Genomic DNA, 19057 nt, shown 5'->3' on the forward strand with positions numbered 1-19057 from the left:
ATGATAATTGGCCTGTTTAGATTTGTCCTGCATTTCGTGGACAGGATATACCTGAACAATTTTTCATCTTGTGTGGATACCAATGTTGTAGCTGTATTAGAACAGCTTGACTAGGGGCATTGTTATTTCTTGAATGCAAGTCTTCTATACTCTTGCCGGAATGCTGTCAGGGCCTATAGCCTTTCCTGTATCTGGTGCTTTAGCTGTTTCTTGATATGACATTGAATGAATCGAATTGGCTGAAGACTGGATCTGTGATGCTGGAAACGTCCAGAAGAGGCAGAGGTGGATCATCCACCCAATACTTCTGGTTGACGATGGTCACAAATGCTTCAATTCTGTCTTTTGCTTTGATGTGCTGGGCTGTCCAATCATTCAGAATGGGACTATTTCTGGAGCCCCCCTCCTCCTGTTTGTTATTTAATTGTCCACCACCATTCACAACTGGATGTGGCAGGTCGACAGAGCTTAAATCTGAACTGATGGTTGTGGAATTGCTGAACTCTGACTACCAAATTCTGCTTCTGTTGTTTGCCATGCAAGAATGCCTATGATATAGATTCACAAGATTGACACCTTATTTTTAGATGCACCTGGTTCTGTCTCTGTCACACCCTCCTGGACTCTTCATTGAACCAGTGTTGATCCCTCGGCTTGATGGTAGAGTGGGGGATGTACCGGGCCATGATGTAACAGATTGACATTGAATACAATTCTGCTTCTGTTGATGGCCTACAATTCCTTATGGATGTCCAGTTTTGGGTTGCTAGATCTGATCTGTTCAAATCTACACCATTTGGCATGGTGAGAGTATGTCACAATATAATGGAGGATATCCCCAATGTGAAGGTGGGACTTCATTTCCACACAGACTCTGTGGTGGCTGCGACAGGTAGATTGGTGAGGATGAAGTCAATAGGTTTTTCCCTCTTCACCTTGGACCTGCCACAGACCCAATCGAGCAGCTATGTTCTTTAGGACTTGGTCAGAGATGCTACCAACCCACTGTTCGTGATGGACATTGAAGTCTCCCACCCAGAGTATATTCTGTGCCCTTGTCATCCTCAGTGTTTCTTTCAGTTGGTGTTCCACATGGAGGTGTATTGATTCATCAACTGAGGGAAAGTTGTAGGTGGTAATCAGCAGGAAATGTTTTGACCATGTTTGACCATTTGCAATGAGACCACATGAAGTCCTCATGGAGTCAATCTTGAGAACTGTCAGAGAAACTCCCCTCCGACTGTCTACCCCAATGCTACCACCTCTGATAGATCTGTCTTGCCGGTGAGACAGAACGTACCCAGGAATGTTGATGGTGGTGTCTGGGGACATTGTAAAGGGTGATTTGGTGCATATGACTATATCAGACTGCTACTTGACTAGTCTGTGAGATAGCTTTCCCATTTTTGGCACAAGTCCCAAGTGTTAGTAAGCTGGACTTTGCAGCATTGACAGCTCTGGGTTTGCTCATGTTGTTTCAGGTCAATGCTGGTTTCAGGTCAATGCAATGATTATCTATCTTCTGCTGCATTCTCTGACAGTCTCCTTCACTATCTGCAACTCCACCTATCTTAGTTTCATCTGCAAACTTGCTAATCAGATATTAAAAATTCATAAAAATAACGTGTAAAACTTCAAAATGACATGTTAAATGTTGATATGGTTATGTGACAAATTAAATGAGAAATATCATCACAAATTTACCGTGCATTTTACAGTAACACTGAGTAAATTGACAGAAGTGCTGGCTGTATTAAAAGAGAATAGATTTTTTATGAGTACAATAGATTGACATAAAAATGTTCATTACTTTGCCGCAGTAACAAACTTTACTTTACTATTTGTAGGATTGTTGAAAAGGGATATTACAGTGAAAAAGATGCTGCAGGTGCTGTCAAACAAATTCTACAGGCAGTTGCAGTAAGTTTTATTACTATCATTCATGATAATATTTGAGCTTAGATATTCAGATTTTTTGATTCTTCACAGTTTTAGACTGGAAATCTCAATCAAGATCACTTAAAACATACCCTATGGTGAAAAATATAGTTTTCATATTCTGGATAATGTAAAATACCTGGAAGAACATATTGGTAGTTATATTTCTTTATTGCTGCAAATAGAAAGGTTATGGAGGTGCCTACACTCTGGATTCTTGCAAAACACAAGGGGCGAAATTCTCTGGTATCGGCGCGATGTCCGCCGACTGGCGCCCAAAACGGCGCAAATCAGTCGGGCATCGCGCCGCCCCAAAGGTGCGGAATGCTCCGTATCTTGGGGGGCCGAGCCCCAACCTTAAGGGGCTAGGTCGGCGCCGGACGAATTTCCGCCCCGCCAGCTGGCGGAAAAGGCCTTTGGTGCCCCGCCAGCTGGCGCGGAAATGACATCTCCGGGCGGCGCATGCGCAGGAGCGTTAGCGGCCGCTGACGGCATTCCCGCGCATGCGCATTGGAGGGTGTCTCTTCCGCCTCCGCCATGGTGGAGACTGTGGCGGAGGCGGAAGGGAAAGAGTGCCCCCACGGCACAGGCCCGCCCGCGGATCGGTGGGCCCCGATTGCGGGCCAGGCCACCGTGGGGGCACCCCCCGGGGCCAGATCGCCCCGCGCCCCCCTCAGGACCCCGGAGACTGCCCGCGCCGCCTTGTCCCACCGGTAAGGTAGGTGGTTTAATCTACGCCGGCGGGACAGGCATTTTAGCGGGGGGACTTCGGCCCATCTGGGCCGGAGAATCGCGCGGGGGGGGGGGCCCGCCAACCGGCGCGGCGCGATTCCCGCCCCCGCCGAATATCCGGTGCCGGAGACTTCGGCAACCGGCGGGGGCGGGATTCACGCCAGCCCCCGGCGATTCTCCGACCCAGCGGGGGGTCGGAGAATCTCGCCCAAGATTTCTTAAGAGGTGTTGATCATATAATCAAAGACAGTGAACTACCCAAAGTCCAAGCAAACACTCTGCTGATGTCACTGCACATCACAAGATGCTTAACCAGTGGGAATGTATTCTTTGATACATAACACCCCTTCCCTTTACTTCATTAGTGTAATGATAATGATTAATATTTGCACAACAGATCCATAAATATAAATACATACAATTCACTAAGACAGTCTCTGATGGACGTTTATCCCTTTTTGGTAGAATGCGGTGTTCTAGATCTTGGCTACTTGAGACCTTGGAAGTGTCCTCATTCCTGTCTGTAGATGGTACTTCTTGGTTAGTTAATCTAGTATCTGTCACTATAGGTATTGAAACATCCTCATAAACAGAATCTGAACTCGTCACTGTACCTGGTCTCTGTTCCGTAGTTTTGCTCTCTAGATTTTCCAAGTGAAGAATATCTTGAGAAGTTTCTACGAGGTCACTTTGTGGAGCAAGTAACTGATCAGCATGACGTTGCCAAACTCTTTCATCATCCGTATGTACGGAGTGTGATATTGGACCAGTCTTTGCTAAGATCCCAGCAAATATTAATTTTTCAATGGTGGGGTAGCTCCTATCCAGCACTCTCTCCCCCTGATCAAATACTTGTTTTTTCGAGTTTTGCTCTTTCCTTGCAATTTGAGCTTGTTGTTGTCGTTTGACAATCTCTGAAGTATCAGGTGGAGTTAACAAATCAAATTGTGCTCGTAATTTCCTATCACAACAGCATTTTCGGTGAACTCTGCGTGGTAGCATGTAGTGTTCTGGTAAGACATTAGGAACTTGTTTACTCTTCTTGCCAATGTCCCTTTGTCCTTCGACGCTTGGATAAAATGCTTAAATAATTGCACAAAATGTTCAGCAAATTCATTCGTTGCAGAGTGATATGGAGCTGACCTGATAAGGTGTATACAGTTTCCCATCAAGCAGTCCTCAAACTCCTTCGAAGTAAACGGATCTGCTCTGGTGTTCCAAATCTTGCAAATATTTCATCTAGTTTCTCAGTGGTCTGGTCAGCCGTAGTTGACTTCATTATCTCGACTTCTGACTATTTTGAGTAGGCGTCCACAATCACTAATATGTGACCTCGCATAATTGATGCGTATTCTTTGCCATGGCTTTTTCAAATATTCCCACAGATGTAATGGTGGCATGTTCCTTAGTTTTGCATGGGGTTGACATCTTCAATTTGAGCATCTAATCCTGGCCACCAATTTTTTTTTTCCAATAATTTTTATTCAAATTTTCACAAAATATCTACAACAGAATACAGAAAGAAAAAAACAACCCCCCCCCCGCCCCCCCCATATACATAAATAATAAATTAACAGCCTTCACCAACACAAAGGCAAAAATACACGCCCACTCAAGAAAAACGAACCACCCCGCCCCCCACTCTCTCTTCAATTTTCATCCTCTCCAATTTAATAAACCTTGCCATATCGCTGATCCAGGATTCCACGCTTGGGGGCCTCGCATCCTTCCACTGAAGAAGAATCCTTCGCCAGGCTACCAGCGACGCAAAGGCCAGAATACCGGCTCCTCTGCCACCCCAAATATTGCGAGCCCCCAGCCTGGCTTGACCCTGGAACCTACCACCCTCGACACCGTCCTCGCTACACCCTTCCAAAAGTCCTCCAGCGCTGGGCAAGCCCAAAACATGTGGGTGTGATTTGCTGGGCTCCCTGAGCACCTAACACACCTGTCCTCGCCCCCAAAGAACCGGCTTATCCTTGTCCCAGTCATGTGTGCCCTGTGCAGTACCTTAAATTGTATGAGGCTGAGCCTCGCGCAAGAGGAGAAAGAGTTCACCCTCCCCAGGGCATCCGCCCACATCCCCTTGTCAATTTACTCACCCAACTCCACCTCCCACTTACCCTTTAGCTCCTCCACCGAGGCCTCCGCCACCTCCTGCATTACCTGATATGTTGCCGAGATCCTCTCCTCTCCAACCCACACCCCCCGACAGCACCCTGCCCTGGACCCCGCGTGGCGGCAACAGTGGGAACTCGCCCACCTGTCGCCGAACAAACGCCCTTACCTGCATATATCTGAAGGTGTTCCCCGGGGGGAGCCCAAACGTCTCCTCCAGCTCACCCAGGCACGCGAACTTCCCGTCCACAAACAGGTCCCCCATCCTTTTAATACCTACCCTGTGCTAGCTCAGAAACCCTCCGTCCATCCTCCCCGGGACAAACCAGTGGTTCCCCCAAATCGGGGACCACACCGAGGCCCCCACCTCCCCCCCTGTGACGTCTCCATTGCCCCCAAATGTTGAGGGTAGCCGCCACCACCGGGCTCGTGGTATACCTTGTTGGAGGAAGCGGCAGCGGCACCGTCACCAGCGCCTCCAGTCTCGTGCCCACACAGGACGCCATCTCCAGCCTCTTCCATGCCGCCTCATCCCCCTCCATTACCCACTTACGCACCATCGCCACGTTGGCGGCCCAATAATACCCACAGAGGTTAGGCATCGCCAACCCCCCCCCCCCCATTCTTGCACCGCTCCAGGAACACCCTTCTCACCCTCGGGGTCGTCTGCGCTCACACAACCCCATAACGCTCCTGTTAACCCGCCTGAAGAAGGCCCTAGGGATCAGGATGGGGAGGCACTGGAACAGGAACAAAAACCCCGGGAGCACCGTCATTTTAACTGACTGCACCCTACCCGTCAGGGAGAGTGGCAGCACGTCCCACCTCTTAAACTCCTTCTCCATCTGCTCCACCAGCCTCGTGAAGTTAAGCTTATGTAGGGCCCCCCAGCTCCTAGCCACCTGGACCCCCAGGTACCTGAAACTCCTCTCCACCCTTTTTAGCGGGAGCTCACCAATACCCCTCTCCTGGTCCCCCGGGTGCAGTACGAACAACTCGCTCTTCCCCATATTAAGCTTGTGCCCGGAGAAATCTCCAAACTCCCTAAGGATCCTCATCACCTCCGGCATTCCCCCCACTGGGTCCAGCACATATACCAGCAAATCATCCGCATAGAGCGACACCCGATGCTCCTCCCCACCCCGCACCAGCCCCCTCCAGTTCCTCGACTCCCTCAACGCGATGGCCAGGGGTTCAATCGCCAGCGCAAAGAGAAGGGGGGACAGGGGACACCCCTGCCTCGTCCACCAGTGTAGCCGGAAATACTCTGACCTCCTTCTGTTCGTGGCCACACTCACCACCGGGGCCTCATACAGCAGCCTCATCCACCCCTCCCCGAACCAGAACCTTTTCAACACCTCCCACAGGTACCCCCACTCCACCCTATCAAAGGCCTTCTCCGCATCCATCGCCGCCACTATCTCCGCCTCCCCTTCAATCGCCGGCATCATTATAACATTCAAGAGCCTCGGAACATTAGTATTCAACTGCCTCCCTTTCACGAACCCCGTCTGATCCTCGTGTATGACCTGCGGCACACAGTCCTCTATCCTCATGGCCAAAATCTTTGCCAGCAACTTTGCATCTACATTTAAGAGTGAGATCGGCCTATATGACCCACACTGTAGGGGATCCTTGTCCCGCTTAAGGATCAGGGAAATCAGCGCTCTAGACATCGTCGGTGGCAGAGCCCCCCCCTTCCCTTGCCTCTTTGAAGGTCCTTACCAACGGCGGGTCCAGCAGGTCCGCATACTTCTTGTAAAATTCAACCGGGAACCCATTCGGCCCCGATGCCTTCCCCGCCTGCATGTTCCCTATCCCTTTGACCAACTCCTCCAACCCAACCGGCGCCCCCAACCCCGCCACCTGCCCCTCCTCCACCCTCGGAAACCTCAGCCGGTCCAGGAAGCGAGCCATCCCTCCCTCTTCCAGTGGGGGCTCAGACCGGTACAGTTCCTCGGAGAAGTCCCTGAAGACCCCATTGATACCCACCGCACTTCGCACCGTATTCCCTCCTCCATCCTTAACTCCCCCAATCTCCCTAGCTGCCTCTCGCTTCCGAAGCTGGTGCGCCAGCATCCGGCTCGCCTTTTCTCCATATTCATATACCGTCCCCTGCGCCTTCCTCCACTGCGCCTCCGCCTTCCTGGTGGTCAACAAATCAAACTCAGCCTGGAGGCTACGCCGCTCCTGAGCAATCCCTCCTCCGGGGCCTCCGGGTACCTCCTATCCACCCTCACCATCTCCCCCACCAACCTCTCCCTCTCTCTCCTCTCCCCCCTCTCCTTGTGTGCCCTAATGGAGATCAGCTCTCCTCTGACCACCGCCTTCAGCGCCTCCCAGACCACCCCTACTTGCACCTCCCCGTTGTCATTAGCCTCCCGGTACCTCTCTATACACTTCCGGACCCGCCCGCTCACCTCCTCGTCCGCCAGCAACCCCACCTCTAGGTGCCACAGCGGGCACTGGTCCCTCTCCTCCCCCAACTCAAGGTCCACCTAGTGCGGAGCATGATCAGAAATGGCTATCGCCGAGTACTCCGTATCCTCCACCCTCGGAATCAGCGCCCTGCTCATGACAAAAAAGTCAATCCGGAAGTAGGCCTTGTGGACATGGGAGAAGGATGAAAATTCCCTGTCCCCCGGCCACGCAAACCTCCATGGATCCACCCCTCCCATCTGGTCCATGAACCCCCTCAGCACCTTGGCCGCCGCAGGCTTCCTGCCCGTCCTAGACCTAGAGTGGTCCAATGCCGGGTCCAGCACCGTGTTTAAATCCCCCCCCCCCCCCCACCCCCACCCCACCCCCCACCCACCCCCATTATCAGGCCCTCTGTCTCCAGGTCCGGAATGAAAATAAAAATCGCTTATTGGCACAAGTAGGCTTCAAATGAAGTTACTGTGAAAAACCCCTAGTCGCCACAGTCCGGCGCCTGTTCGGGGAGGCTGGTACGGGAATTGAACCGTGCTGCTGGCCTGCCTTGGTCTGCTTTCAAAGCCAGCGATTTAGCCCAGTGCTAAACAGCCCCAGAATCAGGCCCAGCATACGCCGCATGAACCCCGCATCGTCCCAATTCAGGGCATATACATTGACCAACACCACCTGCTCCCCCTGCAGCTTGCCACTTACCATCACATACCTACCTCCATTGTCTGCCACAATGCTCGACGCCTCAAACAACGCTCTCTTCCCCACCAAGATCGCCACCCCCCTATTTTTTGCAACCAAACCCGAATGAAACACCTGCCCTACCCACCCCTTTCTCAACCTTACCTGATCCGCCACCCTCAGGTGCGTCTCCTGAAGCATGGCCACATCCGCCTTCAGCCCCTTCAGGTGCGCGAACACCCGGGCCCGCTTGACCGGCCCATTCAGTCCCCTTACATTCCAGGTTATCAGCCGGATCAGGGGGCTACTCACCCCCCTCCCCCGCCGACTAGCCATAGCCCTTCCTAGGCCAGCCACGTGCCCGCGCCCCCCCGCACGACCCGTTCCCCACAGCAGCAGACCCCCGCCCCAACCTCCTCTACCAACTCCAGCTCCATCATCTTCCCCATCACTGAATCGGTTCTTGTATATCTTTGATCTTGAAATGAAGTCACAGGTACACTATCCATGAGCAAGAAATGCAAGATAATGACAAAATGTTCTTCAGAGTCATGCTTGACTTGTAACAGCAATCATGACAAAGCACAGCATTTGCATATCATGTGTGTCTGCGCCCGATACCCAGGCAGCATGCACGACTCAAATTCGTGCCGTACTCATCAGTTCCTGGCATCTTTGAGGCGCTCCTTCGGGTGAGGGGTTGGCTCTTGGGCAACAAAGGTGATCTGCTGAGGTCCTGGCTGATGTCGCCAGTATGGAGGCCGGAGACTGAGGTGGAGACTCGATGTAACAAAGCCTATGTTGCCACTGCTCAAAATGCAGTTCCAATGCCTAGAGCGCTCTGGTGGTGCACTGCAGTACACTCCCCAGAGGATCTCCCGCTTTGTGGTGGTCTGCTGTGCTAGGTTGTGGAGGGTGACCCTCTGCGGGTGTGCTGTAGTGCACCACCAGAGCGGTCCAGGCATGTGGCCTCTTCTGAGGAGGAGGCGGAACAGGAGGGTTGGAGGACGAGCCGGGGTGGACCGGCAGGAGGAGCTGGAGGATGGAGGACAGGAAATGACAATGGTCCAGCATACCCAGTTGACCAGGGTGACCCTCATTCTCATAGTTTGAACTTTGTCTGTCTGCGCACCCCCTCTACTCATCCCCAATCCCTCCTTCCCTGCCAATCCCCCCCCCATTCCCTTCCTTCTCACCCAATCCCCCCATTCTCAAGCCTTTCACCCAACCCCACCCCCCCCATTGCCTTCCTTCCCCCAATCCCTCCTCCCCCTTCCATTCTCTCCACCTCAACTACGGGCCTATGTCAGCACAGTTAGCGGGCCAATGTGCAAGGCAGGAGAGTGTTGATAACTCGCTGTGAGGCTAGCTCGGGCGCTCCTCAGGTTATGCCAATATCTGACTTCCTACGTACAGCACGCTCACACCCTTCCTCTGAACAGGATCTGCATTGGGGACATTTGATCTTGGACCACTGTGTCTGGGTGGTGGGGGAAGCAGAGGACAAGTGGCTGGGTTACCGGCAGGTCCGCTATGAAGATTAGAATACAGGTTTCACGTGCATCAGGTGTAATATGTCTTAATATGAACATTTGACATTTCCACTCCCCCTACTGCCCACTCAGTGATCCTTTCTCTTTTCTCGATCTTTTGTGGCCCACTGATACGTCTAGGTGTGTCCCCAGAATGCACATCAAGGTGGATGCAGCATGCTGCTTTACGCGTCCAGTGGCCTTTGATGCCCTTGGCGGATGTCCTCTGGAGGGCCTGGAGCTGGAGGGCCCCAGCCGACGTATCGGTGTCACATGCATCGCTGTGCCACCCTGTTCTGCCCATTGCCCTAGAGATGCGCTGGTGTCAGGAGGGGAGGATTCGGAAGAACTGGAGACCTCTGTAGTCTCCTTGGTTGGCAGGTCCCGGGATTGGCCTCCAGTGCTTCATCCTCCCTGACAGTGCCCATAGTGCCCTGGGGGTATCCATGGGACGGAGGGGTAGCTCAAGTGAGCTCCAGATGCCTCTCCATCTCCTGGCTCTGCCAGTCCTGGCGGCTCCCCATTGTCTGCACTATGGTGTCAAAGCCCTCAGCAATGGTCGTCAGTGACTGGGCCATGCTCTGCAGAGCCTTGGCAATCTCCACCTGTATGTGGGACACATCCCTCAGGGACTGGGACATGGTGTCAAGGCCCTCTGCCGTGGTCATCATGGACTGAACTATTCCTTGGGCACCACCACTCAAGACGCGGACACCATAGTCCAGACTTTCCACTGCGGCTGCCACCCCAACAGTGTTCGCCTCAGTGCCACATATTGTCGGTATCATCTCCAGCACCCGTAGACTTTGGGATTCCTCCAATCAACGATGCACTCGCTGGAATGTTACTGATAATGTTACCGCAGCACGGTAGCACAAGTGGCTAGCACTGTGGCTTCACAGCATCAGGGTCCCAGGTTCGATTCCCCGCTGGATCACTGTCTGTGCAGAGTCTGCACGTTCTCCCCGTGTCTGCGTGGGTTTCCTCCGGGTTCCTCCCACAGTCCAAAGACGCGCAGGTTAGGTGGATTGGCCATGCTAAATTGCCCTTAGTGTCCAAAAAGATTAGATGGGGTTATTGAGTGACGGGGATAGGGTGGAGGTGAGGGCTTAAGTGGCCTCCTTCGGCACTATATGTTCTATGATATCCCCTCCTGAATATCATGGCTGTGTCTTATCATCTGCATCAGCTCTTGGATGACTTCTAACTACTGTCTTCTTTGGATGTTTCTGCCTGCACCAGCAACTGTGGTGCTCACCAGATTCTGCCCTTGAAGACTGTCCACTAATGTCACCTATGAGGTGTGTGTCTCTGAGCTGGTGAGGACGATAGCTGTGACGCGTCGATGGTGGTCTCCTCAGAACTTTCCTCCGAGGTGGCCTCTTGGGTGACAGTGGCAGATGGCCCGGCCCCATCAGATGGAAATCCTGCGGAATAATGAACATGTGGTCAGTGAGAGGGAAGGATCATTTTGTCTGACATGAACAACTCACTTGAGACAGGTCATCTGGATGAAGGGACAGTGGATCACCTCTCTGGTGCAGGCCAGCCTCACTGTCAGTGACTGCTCTTTCCTCAGACAACCCCACGATCTCCAGGGCCCATTCCTCATTGGGAGTGAGCAATCGAATCTCTCGTACTCTGCCCCCCATCTTGGTCCTTTCCGGCTTATCATGGGCTATCTTCTCCTGTGGGGACAAAAGGAGGGTATTGTAAATCACACGCTTGATGGGTCAAGGGTGTCTATAGCAGATGGCATGTACTTAGCCTTGCAGCTAGGTAGAGGTGGTTGGTCTCTTCCGACATTGGATGGCGGTCCTCCTCGTCATGCTGCCCACACTGACAGCTGCTGTCATTGTCTCCCAATTATGTTGGGACCCCGCGGCTGGAAAAACATTTTTTCCTACTCTGTTTCCTGTCTGCTAACCAATTCTCAATTCATGCCAGTATATTACCCCAATCCAATGTGCTTTAATTTTGCACACTAGCCTCTTATGTGGGACTTCAAACTTTCTGAAAATCCAAATACACCACATCCACTGGTTCACTGTTATCTATTCTGCTAGTTCCATCCTCAAAAAACTCAAATAGTTTTGTCAAACATGATTTTCCTTTCATAAATCCATATTGACTTTGGTTATTCCTGTTGAGATTTTCCAAGTGTCCTGTTATCGCATCCTTTCAAATAGACTCTAGCGTTTTCTTTACTGATGTTAGGCTAACCAGTCTGTAATTTCCTGTTTTCTCCCTCCCTCCTTTTTTTAAATAGTGGAGTTAGTTTTGCCACTCTCCAATCTGTTGGGACCGTTCCAGAATGTACAGAATTTGGAAGAGGATTACTTTGTTGATTCATGTTTGCTTTGTGGGGCATTGGAATTTTTAAAACACTTTAATTGATTAGCTGTTTTAACTTTTAGAATTTCCATCAACCTCGTTAGTCCACACTTGTGCAAAAACATCTGTCTGTTCAAAGTGACCAATTTTAACTCATGAGCGCACTGTTTTTGGAGGCATTAGAGGTGTTTTCTCTGTTCTTTCTATAGTAACCATTCCCATATGATTTTTGCTGTCTCTGTACCTGTGCCAACATTCATAAAGTAAAACAAACAAGCTTCGAAAACTAATGATACTTTGATGACTGCACTGATTTAACAGATTAGTTTTCGAATAGTCTGCTTAGATTGCACATACTAATACCAATAAAAAAATTGTGCAGTTTCTGGAGTTTATAGGGCAAAATTCATTGGTCCCTGAAACCAGGTGCTGGGAGTGCACTGCATGGTTAATGTACATCCATTGCTTCCAATGCACCTAGGTAAAACTTCATGATGCTTGCTAATTTTAATGATTGTTGCCGGCAGCCAACGTTAAATGCCTAAATGGCTGCACTTCTTAGCAGTGGCTAATATCACTTAAAACTAAACGGCATTATTTAAATTAACCTGCAACTCTTTAAAGTGCAGTGTGTTTTGACTGGAGCAATTGCTGAAACAATTTGTGGAAAAGAGCTGAAGCAGGGAGAAGAGAGGGGGCATGTTCCTGGATTCTCCGGTATCGCACTGGATACTTTGCTGGAGGAGGTGGTGAGAAAGAGTTGTGGGGATGGATTCTCGCCCAGTGACACAGAATTGCAAATTGCAATCGGACAGAGAATTGGATGTCAGCCTGAAATGAAGGTCAGTGCCGAGCGCCCTATGGAGCGCATGCTCCGATGCCCCGATGGGAGCGTGAATGAGTTCCATGCCCCACGCTGGTGTGGGCATGCAAAAGGCATAGTAGCATTCATTAACATATCATTAATAGGCCCGACCCAGTAGTCTCTGGCTTCCCACGATGCTCCGTCTCCATCAAGCTAACTGATGCCATTGCGCTTCACTTGTGATATTTAAAAACGGGAACCAGGCACGTGGCTGCTGAGGGAGTGAAAGGAGGTAGGAAAAGATGCCAAAGGCGCAACAGTGAGCTGACAGTTGTGCGGCTGGCTGGCGGTGTCTGACAGGGCTGTGGGGAGTAGCAGGGGACGACCTGGAGACAGACCGTGGGTCCGGGGTGTCCCCTGGAGTGTCCGGGCATGGCCCGCCATTGCCGCTGATTGCAAGGCAGCTATCTGGCTGTGCATTCCATTGACTGTCCATTGTGACCCGGAAATGTGAAGAGCGCAGAGTGTCAGATGGTGGCACCTGGAACTCCAGGGATATTGGGGAGGACACCCGCTGCTGGTGACCGTCAAGGCGACTGTCAACCTGAACTTATTTGTCACGGGGTCCTGTCTGGAATTTCGCAGACATCCATTAACAGGTGCATCCATGTTGTCACGGAGGCCCTATGTGCCCGGTCGACATAATACGTCAACTTCAGTCTGCACAGAGTCCACCAAGTTGCCCAGGCAGCGGGATCCGCCGCCCTCGCAAGCATGCCCCAGGTGATAGATGGGACACAGTCCCCCAATCAGCACTGGTGAATGAGTGGGTGCCCTTCAGCAATAGGAATGGCTTCCTCGATGAATGTGTAGTTGGTATGTGACCACCGTCTGTACATTGTGCACATCTGTGTCCGGTGTCCAGGCAGCATGCACTACGCTTTTATCCTGGCACACTCATCGGTGTACGATACCTTTGAGGTGTACACTCAAGTGAGGGGTTGAATCTTGGGTGATTGGTTATCTGCTGCTGTTGTGGGTGATGACTTCTCTCCCGAGGTCCCAGACCGACGCGGAGAACTGTTATAACAATGCCCATGCAGCAACTAGGAGCGCCATCGAGCAGTGCCTCGGCGTCCTCAAGGTGCGATTCAGGTGTCTGGACTTCTCTGGTGGGGCTCACCAGTATAGCCCCGCCCGCCACCTGCCTACCCACCCACTCGAGTAACAATCTGGATGGAATGTCATGAATCGTTCAGTGACCACAGACTCGTGGCAAGGTATCTTCGGTAGTTATATTCTACCAACTGCACCACCAACCTCAGACACAATTCCCTGCCCCACATCGATCCCCATCACTCACATAATCTCAATCAATCACAACTCATTCTTAACATTCATAGCTTCACCTTACCCTGACACATAGCACTTTTGTAAGTCTTACACCTACATCTCAGAGCTTGCATGTACTGCCAGCTATTCATGCATGACAGCCACATCACCCAAATAAATTGTTGCACAATCACTGACATGGCTCCCTCTCTCTTGCAGGAGATTATGGTGCAGAAATGGAGGCTGTAGGTACTAACCAGTGGGGACAGGTATGGGTGCATTTCCCTCCCTGATGGCAGAGAGGGTGATTGCCATCATTGGTTCAAGGGTTATGGGAGGCAGGCAGGAAATTGCAGTTAAGGCTACAATTGGTCCAGCCATGATCTTATCGAATGGCGGAGCAGATTCAATGGACCAAACTACCTGCACCTGCTTCTGTTTTTCATAATCTTATTATGGAACAGCCAATGCTAATAAGACACTGGCTCTCAGCAGCACTGAAACCATCAAACGTGATGGCATCCTCATACTTAATACTTTTTCTCACAGACCACTTCACCCTCATTTCACAACCACTTCTGATTGATAAGTTATAACTGGTGTAAGCATGCGCCTCTTGCTTCCAACCAACCCCCTCCCTAACGCCTAACCACAATGTTACCCTCGTTTATTTCTCTTTGCGGGTATTCCACCAACCTGCTGGGCAATGTCATAAGAGCAAGAGATGGAAGAGAAGGCCGAACACCATAACTTGCTCTCACACTGGCAACCACTGGTTCAGATAATGCCACTGTCAAAATATATGTGTAAAATAAAAAATGTAGCTTAGAGGCAGGATTTGCACATGATGAGCAACATATCCTCATTTATTTTGGATTTAGGTGGTGATTTGTTTAAGGGCATGGCCCCTTTAATTTTTCTTGCAACCATGCACGGGTTTACCTCTGCATGGTCCGTGTGGGAACTTACAGGCTGCTGCACAGCTATGCAGCTGAGTCAGAACATTGGTGGTGAAATACTGTGCAGGAGTGACCTGCAGCCAGGGCAGGTGACAGGGTAATACAGGTGCTAGTTCACTGGATGGTGAGGTTGTACTTGAGTTCTGCAGCAGAGGGTTTAGGTAAGTACTTGGCTGTTGGGGGAGGGGGGGGGGAGCGTGGAGAAAGATGTTGATACAAACGCACAACAAAATGGTGGTGGTGACAAACTCTGTTCACACATTTGCAGACCCAGCCATGCTGCAGCATTTGAAGGCTGATATCTCAGCTTCGACTGTAGCACAAATACAAGCCACCCAACGTTGGCTGCTGCAGTGGAAGCTCAGCCTGAAGTCATGCACGTTCAGGCTGCTCTTATACTAGCTTAGTTTATTCATACTGGTTTAGCACAGGGCTAAATCGCTGGCTTTTAAAGCAGACCAAGGCAGGCCAGCAGCACGGTTCAATTCCCGTACAAGCCTCCCCGAACAGGCGCCGGAATGTGGCGACTTGGGGCTTTTCACAGTAACTTCATTTGAAGCCTACTTGTGACAATAAACGATTTTCATTTTCATTTCATTTCATTTCATACACACGCTCAGATTACAAATATCATGACTGCAGATATCGTTATTCAAAGGGGCTTGCAGGGTGCCATGGCATTCAGCAATCTGTCCTTCAACACATTACTAAACTATTGAGGTGCCACCGGGGGAGGTTCCAAAGGCTTCATGCAGCATAAATATGCTGTCCCCTCTCAACTTGACAGCACTCATCCTCCACCGCTGCGAAAACACACTGCCCTTGCTGTTGACTTTTAGCCAACCAGATCAAAAGCTGTCACCCATGCTGAGATGATGCAGTCCAAAGCTGGGCCTTCGAGAGCCAGAGCTCCTTGAAGATGGCCTGCAAGTCTGCAGTCCACCCCCACTGAAAATCAGCAGCCTTCCACCAGTCACTGCAGTCGCACTGTGTTGAGGTTTGAGGACAAGGCAAATGACACACGTAAAACAGGTACTTAAAAAAGTTTGTTCATAGGTTGTGGGCTATCACTGGCTGGGCCAGCATATATTGCCCATCTTTGAGGGCATTTACGAGTCAGCCACATTGCCTTGGGTCTGGAGTCACATGTAGGCCAGACCGGGTAACGACGGCAGATTTCCTTCCCGAAGGGACATTATTGAACAAGATGGGTTTTTACAACAATTGACAATGGTTTCATGGTCCTGATTAGACTTTTAATTCTTGATTTTCTTTTTTATTGAATTCAAATTTCACCATCTCCCATGGTTGGATTTGAACCCAGGTCCCCAGAGCATTATCCTAGGTCACTGGATTACAAGTCCAGCGACTAAGGGAATGACAAGGGTCCTGCACCCTAGTTGACTTTTGTATACAATAAAATGGCAAAAAATTGGTTTGGAATGTTTATTTTGTGTAGATTTTGTTTTTGCACTGAGTAAGCAAATGTGTTGATGGTTTGTGACAGAGAGAAATTAAAGTGACTGTTGATGAATGGGGAATTGATGTTGCATTTACTGATATTTCAAGTGAATCAGTTATTCCATGGACTGCCCACCAGAAAGAGTCCCTATATGGTTGCCTTCTCCCTTCATCTTCTGTCTCCTTGTGGTAGTCTGTGTTAGGGGGATTACGGTACCTGGTAATGCCGGAATACCATTGGTGGAGAATGTACTTGTTCCCATTGGTTAAGCTTGTATGTTAGCTCCGCCCTGCAAGGTGGGTTATAAGAGCCTGTGCCGCACCAGCAGCTTTCTTCAGTACCTGCACTGCTGGGGGAAACATCTAGCGTATTAAAGCCTTCAATTGTCTCCAATCTTGTTTCCGGGGTTACTGATCGTGCATCACTCCTCTTCCTGCTTCTCCTGCTCTTCAGCTGGTCACTGTGTAGGTGATGAGGTGGAGGTGATGGCAGTATAGGTGGTGGTGATGGCAATATAGGTGATGGCAATATAGGTGTTTCCCTTATGAGGGCAAATCTTAACACCCACTCTGCCAAGTACTGCAGGCCTATTTTAGAATAGTTCAGGGATTAGGACAGTTGTTTCAGGACCCCAATGGTCTATTGCATCACAGTCCTTGTGATATTGTATGCTTGCTGAACATGTGTACGTGGGTTGCGCACAGATTTATGAACCTTGTTCTCAACCGATAGCCCTCTGGTGACATGCATGCAGTAAATGGCACCTTGCAACATTGGGAAGCCTGTAATCCTCACAAAGACCTGTTTCTTCTTTGACACACTGGGAGATGTTGTTCATATTTCCTGCTCCAGCCTTCTCAGCCATTGGCAGTACCTACTCGACTTGCTCTCAGGCTGCAGTTGTGGCTGCACGGGTGGCAGATTTCCGTGACAATATCCTTAGCGAAGTGCAGATGCATCACACTTGCAATTGCTGAGGTTCGGGTAGAAAATTTGTTTCTTGAACACATTGGACAGATATGGCCTCCTGCTAGAGAACCCTTCTCTCCCTTCCTCATCCATCATCTTCCCGGAGCGTGTTCTGTTTTGTGTAATGTCTGTTCATTCACCCTGTCATGTCAGAGCCCCAAAGGGAATAAAGTATTGCTCCATGTCTGGGTAAGGATGGTTTGTTCAGAAGCCATGAATCAGGACAAGGCCCTGTAGCATGCTACACCACTCCCAGTACACTTGAGCTACTTTGCTCTAGAAGCACCAAACACTTCTACGATTGCAACAACTGGCAGGAGAAATCAATCGGCAACTAACCTTTAAGCAGTTGTTGATCCTTTTAAATAGCACTGAGGGGAGGCTGAACCCGTGCTCAACTATGTATATTTAAGAAACAGCATTAGCTGGAACATTGAGTTCCAAAATGGCAGTGCCCACATCAAGTCAGTCTTTCATGTTGATTGAAATAACAATTTGCAACTCTGCATTCTTGCTGCAAACACTCTGTATGCGTGAAAATGCCCTCCCCAATATAGCATCCGTTGTGGCTCACACCAGAAGAGTGTGTGCATGCCATTTTGGAGCCTATAAAGCATTTGTAGCACCAATAAATTAAGGTGTTAAGGAGCCAAATTTTATAGCCAAGTTTTCTAGTACCATTGCTGCTCTGTGTATATACTCGCATATTCTTTGATAGAAGATAAGTATAATTGGAATATTGCAGAGCACTGTATGGAAAAGGTCATAGAAAAGTTCTGATCAGTAACTATTGTTACCAAATTAGATTTAATTAAATCTTTGTGTTTAGAACTCCATTGTAAAATAAACATAGATCTTAAAAACATCCTGTCTAAAGACAAGAAATTATTGTTGGCAATGTTCCTTTGAACAATATTTTAATGGAAACATTAACTCACTAGTTAATTTATTCATTAAAATAATAGACAGAGGTGTGTTGTACAAATGCATTGTAGTTGATTTTCTAGCTATTTGCCTCAGTTCCAACACAAAGCACTGCCGTTGACCCTGTGCCTTGATGGGTTGGCTGTCTCTTTCTCCTCCTTTGTCCCTGGTTCAAAATGCTTCATACCCTGGAAAATGTTCTCTGAGATCTCTTCTTCATAGAATTTCTTTTGCATGTAACTCAGCCCTCTGAATTCAACATTTATTATCTGGACTCCTTCCAGTAGTTTACATATTTTCTCTAATACAAAAATTTCTAAATTGTGGGTCATGACCCCAATTAGGCTTTAGGCTTGCAACAACAGCACATGGAGTTGTGTGCTCCCTCTCCTCCGAGACTGTAGCCAGTGTCCAGCCCTGCCCTTTCCCTGCATGTCTCGCAGCTGTGGGATATTTTTCTTTTTGAAGAAAATGTAAAAATGTCTGCAGGCTCACAGCTGCACACCGACTCAGGCTCGGATAGGACTCTGGCAATCAGAGCTGCTGCACCTCCCAACTGACCATCACCGTAAACTGACTTGTGTTTGTGGGCCGCGGACAGATGTCCGGAGGGTCACCAAATGATCGGTTGTGACGTTCCTATCGTGGGGAGAAGACCCCAACGGCCACGACTGGCTTTTAAGAATGTTGGCCGTGGGCAGTCCCACGATTGGTTGTGGTTTTTCAGGGGGCAGTGTGGCGCGAGGCTGGGCTGTGTGCTCGTCACCGTGCACATGGGGGGGTGGGGACAGGGGCGCGATGCTAACAGTGGTGGCCCAGATTGGAGCTCCGCTCTGGTGCTCGT

General features: G+C 49.9%; 1 protein-coding gene across 1 annotated transcript in view; it reads left to right on the top strand.

The window, feature by feature from the left end:
- The window catches only part of camk4 (calcium/calmodulin-dependent protein kinase IV), a 217005-nt gene that overhangs the window by 116968 nt on the left and 80980 nt on the right, over positions 1–19057 (top strand). The window contains exon 5 of the mRNA XM_072516421.1: positions 1848–1920. Coding sequence (XP_072372522.1) covers positions 1848–1920 — 73 coding nt within the window. The remainder of the gene's footprint in view (positions 1–1847; positions 1921–19057) is intronic.

This window comes from Scyliorhinus torazame, chromosome 9 (assembly GCF_047496885.1).
Source record: "Scyliorhinus torazame isolate Kashiwa2021f chromosome 9, sScyTor2.1, whole genome shotgun sequence".
NCBI lineage: Eukaryota > Metazoa > Chordata > Chondrichthyes > Carcharhiniformes > Scyliorhinidae > Scyliorhinus > Scyliorhinus torazame.